The sequence below is a fragment of the Trichechus manatus genome, unplaced genomic scaffold (genome assembly GCF_000243295.1).
Source record: "Trichechus manatus latirostris isolate Lorelei unplaced genomic scaffold, TriManLat1.0 scaffold00176, whole genome shotgun sequence".
Taxonomy (NCBI): Eukaryota; Metazoa; Chordata; class Mammalia; order Sirenia; family Trichechidae; genus Trichechus; species Trichechus manatus.
Window position 1 is genome coordinate 2,104,436 of NW_004444112.1, and position 19,598 is coordinate 2,124,033.

General features: G+C 47.0%; 1 protein-coding gene across 8 annotated transcripts in view; it reads right to left on the reverse strand.

The window, feature by feature from the left end:
• The window catches only part of SLC66A2 (solute carrier family 66 member 2), a 50,072-nt gene extending 39,751 nt beyond the window's left edge, over nucleotides 1–10,321 (reverse strand). For all 8 annotated transcript variants that reach the window (XM_023741221.1, XM_023741227.1, XM_023741222.1 and 5 more), the window contains exons 1-3: nucleotides 10,272–10,321; nucleotides 9,610–9,935; nucleotides 2,069–2,202 (exon numbers count right to left, since the gene is read on the reverse strand). In XM_023741221.1, coding sequence (XP_023596989.1) covers nucleotides 2,069–2,202; nucleotides 9,610–9,812 — 337 coding nt within the window. In that variant the 5' untranslated portion in view covers nucleotides 9,813–9,935; nucleotides 10,272–10,321. The remainder of the gene's footprint in view (nucleotides 1–2,068; nucleotides 2,203–9,609; nucleotides 9,936–10,271) is intronic.
• Between the last annotated feature and the right edge of the window lie 9,277 nt (nucleotides 10,322–19,598).

Sequence of the window (19,598 nt, forward strand, 5' to 3'; positions counted from 1 at the left end):
TTCAATGAGATGGACTGACACAGTGGCTGCAACAATGGGCTCAAACATAACAATTGTGAGGATGGCACAGGACCAGGCAGTGTTCCATTCTGTTGTACATAGGGTATACTGACTCAATGGCACCTAACAACAACAACAACATTTTAACTAAATCCTCCTTAACTCCTTTTGGAGGAATTTATGTAGAATACTGAAAGTAAAGAGAGAATAGATAGCTATCAACTATCACAGTCAACTTTTTTTAATCTAAAACTTCCCTTTTGATGAGCAGCAACCAGACAAAAGGAGTTTCTGTGTACACAGAAAGCACCCACTACCGTCACCCTTCCCTAGGCCAACTTGAGGAACCAGTTGGCAAAAATCCAAATAAAGGGGACCATATAGATTTGGGTTCTTGAAGGTATTCCTGCATTTCAACAATGCCGTGTAAGTTTCACTTCTAAGTTAAGGCGTCCCTAGAGGTTCACAAACCTGCTACATCTGGCATCTGACCTCAGCCTGCTTACTATTTCAGATAGGGTCTCAAAACCTGGTCTTTCATCTCAGAGCCTGAGGGCAAGTTCTCTGCTATCATGTGAACAAATTGTCGTCTTAGCTTTATCCTCCTTCCCACGGGGTGATTCGTGTTCTAAAGGCTAAACTCCCCACACTGTGTTGGTCAGTTAAGAGACCATGTCCAAGCTAAAGGCTGAGGGTTTATGCAAAGGGGAGGGGGCATGTAAAGCACATAAGTCACAGGGAGGAGGGCAGAAGCCGTGCAAATGACAGCCCAAGCCATTTAAGAGAAATTTAAGAGCACAAGTCCTTACCTAGTGGTAGCCTGATGGGTTTAAAAATCTTGTTTCCCAGGCAAGATTAGTAGTATAATAAGTACCACCTTTACTGTCATTTCAAACCCAAATCATAACAGAGAGGGACCAAAAAAAGATACATAGAGGAGAAAAGAAATGGCATGAATAGGGGAGACAGAACAAAAACAGCTTAGAAAACAGATTAGTGGTCATCTTTATAGCTTTAAATGACACTAAACAAATCTTTAATTGGTCCCGGATACTCACCAGAGCTAGAAGCTGACCTATTTTCTACTAAGACTGAAATGGCGTATATTCATCTCACTCTAAAAACAGAAGCATGCAAAAGGGGAAAGGATCCTCTCAGAGGGAGAGAAAATCATGATAGGGAATGAAAACATAGGGGCACCAACTCCCCAGCAAGATGGGAAACCTACGGGGGCCCCAAAATGAAACAAGCTCTGGGGAAAAATATTTCTCTACACAACAGGTGAGATTAAAACATACACACACCCAAAATCTCAGACAAAGTCAAAACGAGAGCTGTCTTAGACTTAGTCACCAGAAGGGAAACAAAAGTAAAGCACTGATCTCCTGCATAGAAGCAGCCCTCTGGCCTCCTGGTTCAAACACAGAACGTCAGGCTGGAAGCAGCTTCAATCAGAAAGTTAGGGAGTGGTGTGGGCTAAGCCCTAACTAGTCCTGGCCAGCTCTAACCATAGCAGCACAGAGACATATTCTAGGAAGTGTGGTAACCTTGACCCAAGGAAGCATAACTTCGGATGTATATTTAACAAAGTATGTGAGAAAGACCCCAGTTTGCTCAGCCTTGTGGGTACAAGAACAAAACTTAGAGAATGTATTGTATGTATAAGCCATACACAAAGTTAGAGATAAAACCGTGCTCTCAGGCCGTCTCTTTCGCTGGCCTGATCAAGCTGAAACATGGACAGAAAAGAAACACACTTCCTATCATAATTTAGAATTTGCATGCAACAGTAATTATTAGCAAAGAATAATACATTAAGATTAGTTAGTAACTTACCCAAATTCCAGTAAAGAAACTATATTATCTTGGGATTGGTTTGCATTATAAAATTTGTAATTAAAGTAATTTAACCTACCAAAAAATCTTCTTATCGGTTACAGATAACAGTGCCGTTGGGTGAAATTAAACCCACTTTTAGATAACATTAGATCAATGAGCCTGCTATCTCACCAGGTGGACAGAAGCGGCACCTGCTTTACTTCCAGAGCGATAACCCTCATTCACCAACCTGCAAATGAGCGGCGTTTGAGGTTCAGCTCGTTGGTCACGCGGACTTCGGTGCAGAGTCTCAACATCAGCAACATGGTCAAGATCATGATTATGCTCTGCCACAGAAGAGGGGACTCAAAGTGCCTTCCGAACCTGGAGAGGTAAAGAGACACGCATCAGAGGACCCAGGCACCCTCATGCCCAGCACAGTACATAGTCATTCCTGGAAATGGCCCCACCAGCTACCTATTGGCCAGGGGGGGAATTAGTGAGTGCTTCCACAGGTGGAGGTCAGATGAGGGGATGGTGAGGAGGCTGGGGTGCAGCCTCCCAAGCAGGAGCTTCAAGATAAAAGCGAGCCAGTCTACAAGAACCCAGCAGGGACTCTTCCCACTTAACTTCTGGTCACAAGGCTAACCGTGTGCAATTTGGGTCATTTTGCACAGAAGACCACATCCTTTTTTTTTTTTTTTAATTTTCAATAGAAGCAATGAGTGACTGGAATAACTAGGGGAGAAAATATCAAGGTTTGAGCTTCCCCTGACACCACAAGCCAAAAGTCAAACCCAGATGAATCCAAAGTTTACAATAAATTGTGAGCCATTTAAAACTACGTGCATGGGAAGCATAGGTGAATCGTTCACTGACTTCAGGATGAAGACAGGAAAGTTCAAGATGTCAAAGGGCACAGGTTTCCATAAAAGATACACAACTGACAAAATAAATACGAAACAAAGTTCAACATCATGAGTAATCTTGAAAATCTAATTAGAATAGAAACCAAACCAAACTCAATGCTGTTGAGTCAATTCCAACTCATAGCGATCCTATAGAACAGAGTAGAACTACCCCCATAGGGTTTCCAAGGAGCGGCTGGTAGATTCGAACTGCTGACCTTTTGGTTAGCAGCCTTAGGTCTTAACCACTGCACCACCAGAGCTCCATTAGAATAGGAAGACATCCTATTTACTTACCAGGTGATTTCATTTCTTTCCCTTTAATCACACCAGCCTGGGCATAGGACTGTAGGGTGTGGGAGCCTTGTCCTCGTACACCATAAAGCGGCCCCTTCCAGAGCCGTGTTGGCATTGCTATTGCAGGTAAGTGCTGGGCCACAGGAAGGTACACACACCTGCACTGTTCAGCCAGGTCCCAGCAGAAGTTCCTAAAGGAGCACTTCCTCATGTCTCCAAAGTAGTGATGAGAACTCAAGCCAAGGAGAAGTGTATATCCACTGCCCAGCAACACTCATTGCTTATCAGCCTTAGTAGCAAAATGTTACTAATTGCTGCTACTGTGTTTTAATTCTTAAGTTTATGCCAGGAAGCTGGACATCTCACATCCTGTGTATGAATGTGTAGGCTTGGTCCAGATTCCCGTGAACGCATGTGGATCTGGGTTAGAAGCCCAGCAGCACCATTGTCTCTTACTCAGCACTCTGGACCCTTTTATCCCCACCTCCTCTACTTAACCAAAAGCCTACATGTTTTAGCCACAAGGCATCACTGAGCCCTTCTCCCATCTTCTGATGCCAAAAGGCCAATCCTGTACATCACCACTGTACAGAGTATAATCTGCTGAATGCTAGTTTTGCAAAATGACAAGAAGGACTTTAAGAAATAAAGAGTAAGAGTATTAGAGTTACATACATTTCAGAAACCCTAGGTTAAACAAAGTTAACTTGGGACTCAGAGCCTCTCAGATACTGTGCACGGCTAATCTCCCAGAAAGGAACAGAATGCGGACGCACCCCAAATAGATCAGAGCTCTGTGGGCTAAGGTCCCGGACCAGCTTTGGGAAATGCTGCTCAAGAGTCTAACTCCACCGTGTCTCCCACCACCACTGCCCCAGTGTAGACCTTCCTCCTCTCACCTGGACACCTGCCACAGCCCCCACCCAACTTCTACTCTCTCCATCTTCTATGACCCACAACCCCTCTGCCATAGATATCTGTATGTGGGTGGATGAACAGTTGGGTGGATGGATGGATGGATGGGTGGGTGGGTGGACGGATGGATGGATGGGTGGGAGGATGGGTGGATGGGCGGATGGATAAGTAGGTGGGTAGATGGGTAGATGGGTAGATTTTATGGGTGAATGGATGGGAAGATGACAGATGGATAAGCAGGTAGATAGGCTGGTAGGTGGGTAGACAGGGGGTAGGTGGGTAGATGGATGGCTGGATGGAAGGAATATTCCACACATCACTTCTGATAAAAGCATAATCCTGCAGCATTTGGCCCAGTGTCTGGCAAATGGGAAACTCTCAAAAAATTCACTGGACCAACCTAAATACTACTTTGGTGGAAATGATTCTGTCCTTCACTTCCATTTGATATTATATTTTTTCAGATCAATAATTACTTTACACAACTGTGAATAACCTTCGATTCACTGAACAAAAATAATGGTCAAAATAACAACTATTACTAAATATAGTAACCAAAGTTTTACTGGCACTTTAAATATAAAAGGTAATAACTTTTCACACTCAAGAAGCCAATACACAGGCTCCTAAGGAGTCCCTGGGTGGTGCAAATGGCTGGGCGTTCAACAGCTGGCCTGAAGGTTCACAGTTTGAGCCCGCCCAGGGGCACCTCAGAGGATAGGCCTGGTGATCTGTTTTCAGGGGATCGGAGCCTTGAAGACCCTATGGAGCAGTTCTGCTCTGACATACAAGGGGTCAAGAAAAAAAAATTCACTGGATCAAATAGGCTGCTAGCCCATGAAGACTGGATGGGGATACTGGAGTGGGGGCCACAAGAGGGGCTCCAGAGACAGGAATAAACGGAATCATCTGCATTACCCTCAGAGCAAGAGGATCTTGGACTGGGTGGGGACAGAGGACATACACTGGCTACAAGAGTCCTAGATGGTGCTTGGCCTTACACACCAGCATCAAACAGCATAGTGTATAAAGCATGGGGCATGTATCCCCAAGCCAGAGAGACACCCAGGAGGGACCAGCACCCTCTGCTCTCCCTCCTTCATCCTGCAAACTTCCAAATATGTCCTGGAGCTCTGAGGAGTGAGAGTCCTGTGTTAGGGAAGGCTGGCTGGAAGGGACGCAATACTGTTAGGATGCTGGTTCTATGAAAGAAGACCAACGGGGGACAGAAACACACCCACAGGAAACAAAGTCCAGAATTCCATGTAAGGCTACCGCATACTCTGCATGCTTCCTTAGACATCAGGCCCTGAGAGGAAGATAAGAAGCCCTGGTCCAATGCCATCATCTATAGCACCTGCCAGTGACTGTCTAAACCCAGAGGCACTGCTGAGGCAGCAGATAAGAATTTGTTTTAACTCTCTGACCTCCCCAAACCAGAGAGTTAGCAGTTCTCAGTGATAAACACACTGGCAGGAGGCCTCTAAACAGAACTGTTTTTCCCATGTGGTAATCCAACCTGAGGCCATTCTTCCCCACTGCTTTGGAGAAAATGTATTTCACAACCCTAGAGACAGCACAGCGCCGCTTCACAACCTAAAAATGTGGGCTAGGTTCCAGGCCAGGCGCTCCTTGTCCCCCTCTCCAATAGACCTAATTAAGGCCACTTTAGAAGAGGAAGCAGAAGTTCTCAGGCACCAGCCACTCAGGCAGCTGGGCCTCCCAGAAGCGGAAATGGGTGGAGCAAGGGAAGGAATTTTCAAAATGTGGTTTTTCAGCTTCTGCTAAACAAAAATAAGCACCCTCTGACCTCCCCTTCAGAAGTAGCCCTGGTGCAGAGATAAACCCTCGGAGGAGACTTAACAATGTTCTCAAATGAAGCTGCGGTGCACAAAACACCAAGCCTCAGAGTCAAGCGCTCTGGGATTATCCGATTACCTCCCTGGCTCTTTGATTAGGGTTGAAACACCTTTAAGATCCCAGACACGGGCAGAACTAACATGTATTGAAGTAGATTGGTGGCCACCTAGGCTAGGACTGGACTGAAGGCAGAGAGGCAGGAGAACTTTTGGGCTCATGAAACTTGCATCTTGATTGTGGTGGTGGTTAACGTTGAGTACTTTTGCCAAAACTCATCAATTCTACGATTAAAATAGGGCATTTTATTGAATGAAAATTATACCTCAATATGGTGGATTTTAAAATTAATTAGTAAAAAGTGGAAACAACCCATGTGTCCACCAACAGATGAATGGATAAACAAAATGTGGTCCATCCACACAATGGAATATTATTCAGCTATAAAGAGAAATGAAGTTCTCATACATGCCACAACATGGATGAACCTTGAAAACATTATGCTGAGTGAAATAAGTCAGACACCAAAAAAAATAAACCTGTTGCTGTCAAGTGGATTCCAACTCTTGGAGATCCCATGAGATTAGAACTAAGCTCTATATTCGATACAGAGATGACACAGCCTTGCTTGTTGAAAGTGAAAAGGACTTGAAGCACTTGTTGATGAAGATCAAAGACTACAGTCTTCAGTATGGATTACACCTCTACATAAAGAATACAAAAATCCTCACAACTGGACCAACAAGCAATATCATGATAAACAGAGGAAAGGTTGAAGTTGTCAAGGATTTCATTTTACTTGGATCCACAATCAACACCCATGGAAGCAGCAGTCAAAAAATGAGACAATACATTGCATTGGGCAAATGTGCTGCAAAAGATCTCTTTAAAGTGCTGAAAAGCAAAGACGTCACTTTGAGGACTAAGGTGCACCTGACCCAAGCCATGATATTTTCAATCGCCTGCTACACATGCAAGAGCTGGACAATGAATAAGGAAGACCAAAGAAGAATTGATGCCTTTGAATACGGTGTTAGCAAAGAACACTGAACACACCATGGACTGCCAGAAAAACAAACAAGTCTGTCTTGGAAGACGTACAGCCAGAGTGCTCCTTAGAAGCAAAGATGACAAGACTTTGTCTCACGTACTTTGGACATGTTATCAGGAGGGACTAGTCCCTGAAGAAGAACATAACGCTTAGTAAGGTAGAGGATCAGCAAAAAGGAGGAAGACCTTCAATGAAATAGATTGACACAGTGGCTGCAACAATGGGCTCAAATATAGCAACGATTATGAGGATGGCCAGGACCAGACAGTGTTTCGTTCTACTGTACACAGGTGAGCTAGGAGTCGGAACTGACTCAGTAGCACCTAACAACAAAATAAGCTCCATAGGGTTTTCTTGGCTCTAATCTTTTACAGAAGCAGATCACAGGCCTTTCTTCCATGGAACTGCTGGGTATGTTCAAACCGCCAACCTCTCGATTAGCAGCCGTTTGTGCTACTCAGGGACCTAAGTCAGACACAAAAGGGCAAATATTGTATGATCCCACTTACATGAAACATCTAGACTAAACAAATGCATAGAGACTAAAGTTTACTAGTGGTTACCAGGGGCTGGGCGTGGTATAGAGAATAAAGGGTAATGCTTAAGAGGTACTGAGCTTCCGTTTGGGGTGATGAAAAAGTTTTGAAAATGGACAGTGGTGATGGTTGTATAAGATGGTGAATGTAATAAATGTCACTGAACTGTATGTGTGAAAATGGCAAATTTTTTGTCATATGTATTTTACCACAATAAAATGTTAAAAAAAAAAAGCAGATATGTGATTACTCAAAAAGTGACCCAAAAAATAAAAAGAAGGTGCACAGAAGCAAAGCTCAGGAGGGGCACAGTTATGGATATTTCCTAGACATAACCAAATACCTCATGGGATTGGTTTACTGGGTTTGAGGATTTAGGACTATAGTCTCATGAGACAACTCGGTCAATTGGCGTAACATAGATCATGAAGATAATGTTCTACATCCTAGATTGGTGAGCAGTGTTTGGGGTCTTAAAAGCTTGCAAGCAGCCATTTAAGATACAACTATTGGTCTCTACGTGTCTGGAGCAAAGAGAAAGAAGGAAACCAAAGACTCAAAGAAGAAACTATTCTACAGGACTACCAGTCTACACGAACCACAGCCTCACCTACCTTGAGACCAGAAGAACTAGATGATGCCCAGCTACCACTACCAACTGTTCAGACCAGGGGCACAATACATGGTCCCGGACAGAATGGGAGAAAAATGCAGAACAAAACTTAAATTCCTAAAAAAAGGTCAGACGTACTGGACCAGTAGAGACTAGAGGAACCCCCAAGACTATTGCCCCAGGATACCCTTTAAATTTGGAAATCAAACCACTCCTAGTGGTCACCTATCAGCCAAAAGACACAGTGGCTCATAAAATAAATAATATCACTCATGAGTACAGTGTTCCTCTAAATAATCATCTAAATGAGCCCTAACAGTCAACATTTACCCTAGACCAAAGATGAGAAGATAAGGGGGGACAGGAAGGTAGATTAATGGAAACAGAACAATCAGGATGGAAATAATGAAAATGCTGACACATTGTGAAAAGTGTAACTAATGTCACTGAATAATACGTATAGAAATTGTTAAATGAGAACCTAATTTGCTATGTAAATTTTCTCCAAAAACACATTCAAATATTTTTTTTAAAAAAAGAAGCAGCAGCAAAGCTCAGGATGCTAGCTGTCTGGAGTCACCTCCCTGCTCCACCTGCTCTCAGGCTGGTCTTTGAGGAAAACAACATTGCTCCTCTTTATCTGTGCTGACAGAGCGGGGGCACACGCCTGCCTCAGGACCACAAGAAAGGAAAATTCCAGGTGTTTTGGCCTTGAAATGCAGCTATAACACTACTTTTCATTTTCTGCTGAAAATCCCCCCTCATTTATGTCTGGCTTCAGCAGCAGTTATAATTAATTTCAATTTCCTTAGCAGAATGCAAATGATCATTAAAGGAAGTTGGCCCAGGAGGAGGCAAAAAAACTAGTATTAGCTTAAGCATTATGCAGAAAGTTGACTTCCTATTAAACACACACACGACCACACGACCCTACTGGAACAAAGTCAGGTCTGGAAGGGCTGGGATCTAAGGCACCTTTCTGGCATCTGTCTCAGCTCAGAGGTCTCCCTCCCCAGAGAGGCCTTCTGGCAGGGCGGTGGCATTTTCCTCACTTTCTGTTATTCTCATCGGTTTGTTCATTTCCTTGTTTTCTTGTCCCCTCTCACTGGAAATGAAATTCCCTGCTGGCAGGGACCTCATCTGTGGGACCTCAGCATCTCAGTCCTAGGACAATGTCACACAGAGAAGGCCCTGGGAAGTGGCTGATATCTAAGAGCCCACAAATGAGTATGCAGAACTGGAAGTTAAACTTGAGATTCCTGCCCAAACCCCATCATTTTTGGGGGGAATAACCTCATCCTTAAAGAGCCCTGGTGGCAGAAACAATAAGTGCTAGGCGGCTAATCGGAAGGTTGGCGGTTCAAATCCACCCAGCAGTTCCTCGGGAGAAAGTCCTGGTAATCTGCTCCCATAAAGATTATAACCTAGGTAACCCTATGGAGCTCTGTCACATGGGGTCGCCATGAGTCGGAATCGACTCGACGGCACACAACAACAAACACCTCATCCTGAGAAGTGCCCAGGAAGTAGACACTCCCCACCCGTCCTGTCTGGAATCCACGGTGGAGAGGGCCATCTCTCCGGACACACCAGCGTTAAGACAGCCCCACTCACCAGAAGAGGATCCGTAAGATGTTGGCCAACAGCAGCACCAGACACACATAAGTGGAGAAACCGTCGGCGTTCTGCGTCCTGCGGATGTCCTGGTACTGAGGAATATAGGGCACCACGCCGCCGAAGACCATGGCGCCGGCCGCGCCCCACGACACCAGCTGCTGCAGCGGGACGAGAAGCCAGTCCAAACCCTGCGCCTCCATCCCGCACCCGGGCGCCGCTGCAGGCGCCGCGCACCTGGCCGAGCCCCCGGAGGCGCTCCCTGGGCGCACGTTGGTTCGTTATTTCCACATTGCGGCGTTGTCGAGCGATCGCCGCCACCGGGCCTGCAGGGAGCAAAGTGAGGACGTGAGGACTCGAGTTCGGCTCGGGGAGAGGCTCGGCCAGCGCGCCAGGAAGCCAGCACAGGACGGGCCGCGGGCAGAGCCGGCCGCGGGGCGCAGGGGCGCCTGGAAGCCGGGGCGCGTGGGGGCCAGTGCCCTGTGCCCCCACATCGGAGCACCAAGGCTGAAAGGCGCGCAGGGGGAGCAACTCGCACCCTGACACGCGAACTCGGACCGACAGGAGGCCGGGGGCAGGGAGAGGGGGCCCCCCCGGAGGTACCCCGCCCCGCCCCGCCCGTGCTCTGCGCTCCCAGGACCCCCGACCGCGGGCGCCCTCACCCGCGGGCTCCGCCGCCGTCCGTTTGTCGGTCTGTCTGTCCCAGCTGGTCAGGCCGCCGCGCGCCGGCGGAGCCCCGCCTCGTATGACGTCAGAATATCTGAAGCCCCGCCCACTCCAGGGAGGCGGGCGGGAGCTGCCGGGTCCTAGAGCCTGGCTGGCTGCCGGCGGGCGCCGAAGGACTGCGTCTGGGAGGGGAGGACTTGGCGCTGCTTCCGCCCGCTTGTCTGGCCCGGGGTATGATCAGGGCCAGGCGCTCACGTAGGCCTGCCTCCAGGTGTCCCGGCGCGGAGCCGTGTAGACGCGGCTCTCAGCCGGCGGCCACCTGGAGCGAAGGACCGAGTCGAGGGCGCAGTCCTTGCCCCGCGGTCAGCTCCGAGTCCGGCCAGGTCTTCCCTCCTCGAGGGGAGCGGGGCCAGGCAGGGTCCTGCGGGGACTCGTCCCTCGTCCTGGGGAGCCGGGCCGGGGAGGAGAATGGGGAACCGGAGAGGTGGGGGCGCGCAGGGCCGTGAGCGCCGGCTGGGCATCCCTGCGCCCCTCCATTCATGCATCCTCGAACAGTGTCTGGGCCGGGCCCCGCGGACAGAATTCAGAAGTTGGCTGAGTGTCAGGAGGAAGCAATTCGTTGGGTTAGGGTGGGTGGGCGCCGTCTCGGGGAAACAGAAGTCCACTCCTCGGCCTGACAGTGTCCCCAGTTCCAAAGAAACCACCCAGAGGAGCGGCAACCGTGTGGACGCCTGTCGTTTCAAAAATTGCCTTTGCACCCGCCCTGCGATGCGAGGAACGTCTACCCGTCACCTCCCCACCATGACGCTGAGGGCGGACTGTCGGTGCCTCTTACAGACAGACAGGAACCTAGGTCTGAGACTCGACGAGGTCTGGGGCTGGGATCTGGTCGCGAGGACCCTCCCCTTCAGAGCACAGCAGCGGAACCGCGAGGGGCAGAGGAAAAGCGTTCGGACTCCGGGGCGTCCGCTCGGGTGGGCTGGGAGCGCGTGTAGCCCCGGCGGAGGTGGTTGGACGTGAGGAACCGCATGCGCCCGGAAGGAGGTGGTTGGGCGTGAGGATCCACATGCCTGGGGCTGAGAAGTCTGTCTGCCGGGAGCCGCCCCAAAGCGCCGGGCCTGGAACCCAGCGCGGCGCCTCGCGCCAAGGCTTCTACAGAACCCTAGTGTCAGAGAGGAAGGCCACCCCGGAAGGGAGAGGCCCCGGGGGCTTGCCTCATCCTCAGAGTTGCCTATCCGATCCTGCCCAGGCCTAACGTAGGCCTCCTGCTTCCTGCTTGGCTGGCTTTGTGGGAAATCATGGCTAACCAGTCACAACCTACTCTGAGACAAGCCTGAATATTATAAGGAGAGGCACCTAAATAAAGAAGTACAGGACTGGTCACTTAACCTACTTCTCTCCTTCTATGAGGCTGACCCTGAGCATTTCTGAATCATCGCTATTCAGAGCACCATCCAAAGGAACAACTCAGCACACAGCCCCAGGAAAGCATAGGAAATAAGAACGCACTCAGAGAAAGAAGCTGCGGCAGGGCTGGGAGAAAAAACTAGGTCTTCCTACTTAGCCATATCCTCCCCTGAGCTCTATAGACTCGAGAATGTTCCATTCTCTCTATTCTGGAGGCTCTCCCTCTGGCTCTCTGGAGCATCTGAGGGGTACCAGCTGCTCATCCTTGTTTGTTTCTGGAATATGTAAGAGGCTATGGAGGTACTTGGGGCAATTTGGTGGCCAGCCTGGAGCCTCCTGCTGTTCTGGAGCTGTCTGGTGTGCCCCGTGCGTCATCTGTACACAAGAAAGCAGCTCCAGGCCCCCAGCTAAGTGCACCCAGTCTTGCATTCTCAGTCCAGATTTCACCCCATAGACATCTCCAGTGGAGTGAGTTGATGGCCCCTTGTGAGTTTTGAACACCACCTGTCTGGAGTCAGAGCTTCCAAATCCAGGTTCAGTGAGGTCATGTTGGCAGCTCGAAATCGGCCATGGTGGAAGTATTTACACCATGGAAAAGGGGAAAAGCCACAAACTGGGAGCCAGTCATTACATATTTACCCATGCACTGTTGACTACAGTCCACAGCAATGAATAAATTTACAAAGACTGATGATACCAAGCACTGGTGAGGATGTGGAGCTAGTGGAACTCTCCTCCATGGCTGGCAGGAGGGTGACTGCCTCCCTCTTTACACATCAGCCTGGAAGTCCCCCCATTCCTGAACTTCAGAAGCCAAGACCGTAAAGTGGGATTTCCAATCTGTCTTCTTTACTGCTTTCCTTAAGAGACAAGTGAGGCACAGCAGCTGGTAGTCTTCCTCTGCTGTCCTTTACTTTAGAATTACCCAGCTCTCAGGGACAAAGGTAACTTCTGTGTACTTTTCATTTTAGAAGCACTGTTTGTCAGGTAGCTTATGAAATGGTTCCCATGGGATTTATGCTCTTATGTGATATCCTCTCCGGAGAGTGGGCTGAACTGATTGTTCTTGTGTGCCATCAAATTGATTCCAACTCATAGCTACCCTATAGGACAGAGTAGAACTGCCCCTACTGGGTTTCCAAGGCTGTAATCTTTATGGAAGTAGCCATATCTTTCTCCCAAGGAGCAACTGGTGGGTTCAAACGCCAGGCCTTTGAATTAACAGCCAAGTGCTTAACCACTATGCCGCCAGGGTTCCTAGGCTAAACCTAACTAATGGCTTTTAACAGATAGAGTATGGCAAAAGTGATGGGATGCCACCTCTGAGATTCGGTCACAAAAGACTGTGACCGCTGTGTAACTTGCAAGCTCTGGCTCTCCCTGCTTGCTCACTCGGGTGAAGAAGCTGTGAGTGCCCTATGCAGAAGCCCCTGGGTAGGAAGTGAGGGTGGCTCTGGCCAGTGACTACTGAGGAACCGAGGCCTCAGTTAAACGGCCAACAGCTTTGTGTGTAAGCTTGGAAGGGATCCTTCTCCAGTCGAGCCTTGAGATGGCTGTGCACAGTTCAGTAGAAGTAAGAAAATTCTCCTGGGTTCTCTTCTCCAGCCCCTACCAGACTAAGGCAGAGCCCTGCTATGTCTTTGACAGTCAAGGATATTACCTGCTTTACTGCCCAGCTCCTTTGAACATACCTACGTTGGCCTTTGAGCACCTTGAACGCTTACTCAGCCTTTTCAGGGAAGGACTGTCCCTGTAGCCAGATATGTAACTCAGATGCTACACAAGAAGGGCCTGATGTGGACACTGTCACAATCTTAGATTTATTTCTGGACTCTCAGTTATATTCCATTGGTCTACATGTCTATTCTTATACTAGTACCAGACTGTCTTGATTACTGTTGCTTTGAAGTAAGTTTTGAAATCAGGAAGTGTGAGTTTTCCAACTTTGTTCTTTTTCAAGATTGTTTTGTTTATTTGGGGCCCCTTGCAATTCCATGTGAATTTGAGGATCAGCTTTTCCATTTATACAAAAAAGGCAGTTGGAATTTTGATAGGGATTGCATTGAATCTATAGATTGCTTTTGGGAATGTTTCCATCTGAACAATATTAAGTCTTCCAATCCATGAACATGGGATGTCTTTACTTTTATTTAGGTTCTCTTTAATTTCTTTCAATAATGTTGTAGTTTCAGTGTGCAAGTCTTTCACCTCCTTGGTTAAATTTATTCCTAGTTATTTTATTCTTTTGGATGCTATTGTAAATGGAATAGTTTTCTAATTTCCTTTTTATATTGTTCATTACTGGTGTATAGAAACACAACTGGTTTTTGTACATTGATCTTATACCTTGCAACTTTACTGAATTCACCTATTAACTCTAGTAGTTTTTTTTTTTTTTGGATTCTTTGGGGTTTTCTCTATATAGAATCATGTCATCTGTGAATAGAGATAATTTTAGTTTTACTTCTTCTTGAAGGCCTTTTATTTCTTTTTCTTAACTAATTGCTCCAGCTAGAACTTCAGTACAATGTTGAATAAACCCTTTGCCGTCGAGTCTATTCTAACTTATAGCAACCCTATAGGACAGAGTAGAAGTTCCCCATAGGGTTTCCAAGGAGCGGCTGGTGGATTTGAACTGCTGACCTCTTGGTGAGCAGCTTAACTCTTAACCACTGTGCCACCAGGGCTCCCATAAAGTGTTTATTTTTTATTTGGAGTGTCTTTTGAGGAGGAGTTGAAGGAGACAATGGGAATATCTTCATGGTGCTAAACTGGGACAACCGCTATCTAGTGCCACTTGGAATTACGTATTCAAAAGCTATAAAAATGGTGTGGGGAAAGTGTCTGACCTTCTCTAACTTCACAAGGGGAAGGAGAATCAAAATCAACAGCCCAAGTCTGATTTCTATGAGGTGGAGATCAGACATGCCTCCTCTCTCTGCTCTTTACCAATTCTGACACCAACTGCCCCTCCCATGGCACTCTCTGCTTCTCTTCTGGGTTCAATAATTCATTACAATGGCCACATAGAACTCACAGACAATACTTATGATTATGGAGTTTATTACGGAAGTAACAGTTTTAGGAATGTTCAGGATACAGTTCTTCCATCAAGACAGCTTCTTTTCAGCTGTGCCTGCCGGCACACCTCTCTGGCCCTCAGCCTCTGCCCTGCTTGGGCAAGTGTCAGAAAGATCTTTTAGCTCTGCTGATAAGTGCCCAAAGGCACCCCACTCCTCCAGTAGGCCTCGGCCCAAAGGTGCTCAGCTCTAGCTCCGTGGGTTGGCAAACCTAGCTCCACCAAGTGTCCAGAGACACCCTACTCCATCAGCATGCCTCCTGCCCAAAAGCATTCAGCTTTCTCGGTCCATGGTCTGGGAAGCCCACTGAGCTGTCTCTTGCCAGTCTCCCCTGGCACTGCCATTTCTCTGCCACCGCTTCTCGCTGTCTTCAGTGTGACAGCTCTTTCTCTCCTGGGTCCAGGAGCTTCTCGGCACAGGGATCCCAGGTCCAAAGGACATACTCTGCTCCTGGCTATTCTTCCTTGGTGGTGGTGAGATCCCCTGTTTATTCTGGAATTCTCTCTCTTTTAAGTAAGCCTAGCGAGATGGCAAAACTGACCAATCCCCTTGGTGGGCTACAATTACCTTATTTGCACAGTCCCACCCAATCACTTGGGTGGGAGTTACAAGACCATGATAAGAAAGCCCACACAAAAACGATCCATTGCACCACAGAAGTTTTTTAAAAAGCTTATACCCTTAAATCAGGAATCAACTTACCATGTTCCTATTAGCCAAAGAGAGCAATTTGAGCTTCAGTAAGGTTAAGAATTCCAATGGATCAAATGTGTTTAAATCCACGAGTTCATAATAATATATTTTTTAAATGCTTAATTGGCCATCTTTGGAGGAAGAAAGGGAAACAATTCAAGATTTACTTACATATAAACTGTACCCACTGGGTAATCAAATAGTAGAGCAAATTGTTGCTGTTGTTGTTGTAAGTTGCCATTGACTCAGGTCTGACTCATGGTGGCCTTATCTACAACATAACAAAAACATTACCTGGTCCTGTGCCAGCTTCATGATCGCTGGCGTGTTTAAGTCCATTTTTGTGGCCATTGTGTAGTGACTTCCAACCTAGTGAATTCATCTTCCAGCACTAAATTGGACAATATTCTGTTGTGATCCATAGGGTTTTCATTGGCTGATTTTCAGAAGTAGGTCACCAGATTTTTTTCCCCTTGTCTGTCTTAGCCTGGAAGCTCCACTGACACCTGTCCACCATGAGTGACCCTGCTGATATTTGAAATACCGATGGTGTAGCTCCTATCATCATAGCAACACGCAAGCTACCACCGTATGACAAACTGACAGACAGGTGGTAGTTCTGCTTATAGGGAGATTTAAGCCGGCTCCCCTTCCTTGTTTCTCTAACAGTGTTGCTGTCATTCCCCAGGCTTTGAACTGGTTGGTCGACTTGAAACCCCTGAGAGCTTTAAAAGCTACTAATGCCTGGGCTCAGCCCAGAGGTGCTGTTGTAATTAGTCTGGGCACAGCCTTTTCAACATTCCCTGGGGGCTTGGCAGCCACTGTTTTCACATTCACAGGAGGTCCTCATTACTCAAAGATAACTGTGTCAGAAGAGGCCACTTACAATAAAGGGACCAAATTTTCATAGTAAGTAATTAGTGTGATTAAAAAATGTTTGACTAAGATTGCATTTAAAAATGAAACTTAAAATTATGAAAATATTGCAACTATTTTAGAATAATAAAAAAGCAACAGGAAAAAAATAATTTCTACCCAAATCTATATACTCCCCCTAAAACAGCTCTTTTTCTTACAGAATTTTTTAATGAGAATTTTCAAACATACAAAAGTGGAGAGGCTAGTACAATGAAAACACCGTGTGTCCGTCTCCAGCTCCAATAATGATACAGGTGTTTGTTTACAAGTATAGGTGACACTTGGAAGCAGCAGGTCGTGGGCAGCAGGTGTCCGTTTGCTGGTGATGAGGAGCCCCTCATAGTGAGGCTCACACTGAACTCAGTGCTGGGGTTCCCACTGCCACCTGCACTTCACGGGGTTGAACTTGACCTTACATTTGCTTATGTCATGATGTTCTCACCGGTCGAAAACAAAGTTTCCATTTTCTTTATTAGTTAAAATTTTGTTTCATACTTAGCTTCTGTTTTGTGTGTCTGTGTCTTTGATTTCATAAATATGGTTTTGGGGTCTTACTCAGACCCTGTTTTCTTCCCCTAACCTGTCTATCCCTGCATTGGTTAAACACCGTCTCATTTCTATAGCTTCCTAGTACACTCTGACATTCTCCAAGGCTGGGCTCGCCCTGGGCAGCTCCCTCTGTACAGGGGCTTCAACACTTCCTGGTGGCATAAAGTGAGGGAAGGCCGCATTCTACCCTCATCCTCAGCCGAACACACATCCTAAACGGGAAAGCACAGCCAATCTACAAATAATTATATCAAGCCAAAAACAGACAACTTTTAGGTTTGTCTGCCAATTATGATCTCCACTATCTGTAAACTCAGGAATGGGAGTGACTGTCTCCTGGCTGAGCTCCTGCCACCAGCAATTATTATTAAAGGAAAAGGCGGTCACTTTGGAAGCTCCGGGGGTGTTGCTACCATTGAGGCAGTTTGAGAAGAGCAGAGACAGGGCCTGGTCACAGACCTGCCCCATCCCTACCCCACCCCACACCCCCACTCTCTGGCTTTGTTCCTCCTGCAACCCTAGAGACATTTGATTGTTAGAATTGGTCTCCAGCTACTAGTAAGCATATAGATAGGATTTGATTCCAAATTCTTAAATCTAAGAGTTGAGACCATCCCATCAATAGAATTGTGAGGTTTAGAGAAGTAGAGAAACAGTTACGGATTAAATCGAGTGCTACATAGTTTTATTATTGTTTATTAATCATCATCATGGGTGTGAGAAGAAGAAACTCCAGAAAAGGCTTTTGAAATAGAGATTTTCTCTAAAGTTAAGATATAAGACAACTGTCTAAATATTGACAAATCCTACAGGGTTTGCTTTAGTTTTTATTAAACTTGTGTCTTGTATAATGAAAATAAGAGTTGCCTTTCAAAAATGAACTCATCGCCTGCAGTAAAGGATTTTTATTCCCTGAAGCTAGTTCCTGAGAGTTATCACGTTTAACAGCGGTTTATACTGAGTGAGTCTCACCTCCACAGTCGTCTCTGGGGCAGACAGGACAAGAACTTGGCCTCTGACTCTGTGCAGGTGAAAACCACCCCAGGGGCCAGGGATAGAGCAACAGGCCCTGGCTCTCCAGTGGAGATTAGGTGGTAAGGGTTGGCAAGTTTCTGTGTAGTTTCTATTGGGCCAGAGAGATTTCAGTTGAGAAAAATAAAACATGTTAAAAAATACAAAGGGGAGGGGAAGAGACTGGTGGCTGTGCTAGGTCCATGGGGTTTGAGGCTGGGAAGATGTACTTTATCCCAAAGAAACTCAAGTCTTACTTCATAAGACAATTCCTCGCTCAGGAAGTCGCTGCCTTGGGCACATCACCCTGCCACGCCTCGCCCAGATTCCTCAGGCCTCGACCACAGATAGCCCGGTGTGTGACCTGGGGCTCCCTCCGAGCTCCAGGACTGAGCATCCTGGTCATCCTCACAGGTGACCAGTACCGGACAAGAGAAGGAGGGCACCAGCATGGCTTTGTACCGAAACGAGGCCGGCGTCTCCTCCGCCATCCAGGGGACCGGAGGAGAGGGGATCTTCAAGGCCCTTTCTGCGCACGCTGGCGCCACCGTGTCCCGGCTTCAGGCAGAGGTGCTGTCGGGAGCCTGGTGAGAAGGCATTGCCGCTCCACTCCTGACCCCGCCTCCTCACGCCCCGTCCTCTCCTCCTGACCTTCTCAGCAGACCACCTTGCCGCCTCCTCAGAGAGAACACAGAAGCCACCTCCGGGGCCCTCGCACGAAGCCATCCTTTAGGGAGGAACCCCAGGCTGAGCGCCAGCCATCGCCAACGCTCATCTTCCCCAAAGAGCGCAGATGGCCCGCCCTGTGGAGTCTGAAACTTTCTTCCCACAATTCACCACCCCGGTGTTCACAGGCCGTCCCCTTCCCAACTCTGCCCCTCTTGGGGAGCGGGGAGGAAGAGGCAGATGTTAAAATATGCAAAAAGTGGCAAAATGGCCGTGCTTTTATTATTATTATTAACAACTTTATTAAAACATAGTTAACGTATCAGAAAATTCATCCAGTTAAACATGCATTTCAATGGTTTTTAGTATATTCACAGGGTTGTGCAATCATTACCACCATCTAATTTTAGAACAATTTTGTCCACCCAAGAAAGAAAACTACCCATTAGCAGTCACTCCCCATCCCCTGCCCCAACCCTGGACAGCCATTGATATACTGTCTGTCTTTAAGATTTGTCTGTTCTGGCTTCTTTAAATTGGCTTCATGTTTTCAAGGTCCATCCACGTAATAACATGTATCAGAGCTTCATTCTTTTTTCTGGCCCAAAAATATTCCATTGTATGGATGTACCACATTGTGTTTATCCATTCATCAGCGGGCTCTTTCCACTTATTGATTATTGTGAATAATGCTGTTATGAACATTTGTCTACAAGTTTTGTGTGGACATATGTTCTCAATTCTCTTGGGTATATACCTAGGAGTGGAATTGCTGGGTCAAATGGTAATTCTATGTTTCTAAAGAACTCCCAGACTGTTTTCCAAAGCGACTGCACGGTAGTGTTACGAGGGTTCCAGTTTCTCCACATCTTCCACAACATTTGTTATTGTCTGTCTTTTTGATTATAGCTATCCTAGTGAGTGTAAAGTGGTATCTGGGGGAGGTTTTGATTTGCATCTCTTCATGAGCATTTTCCTGCACCTCCGTGGTGTTTTGTT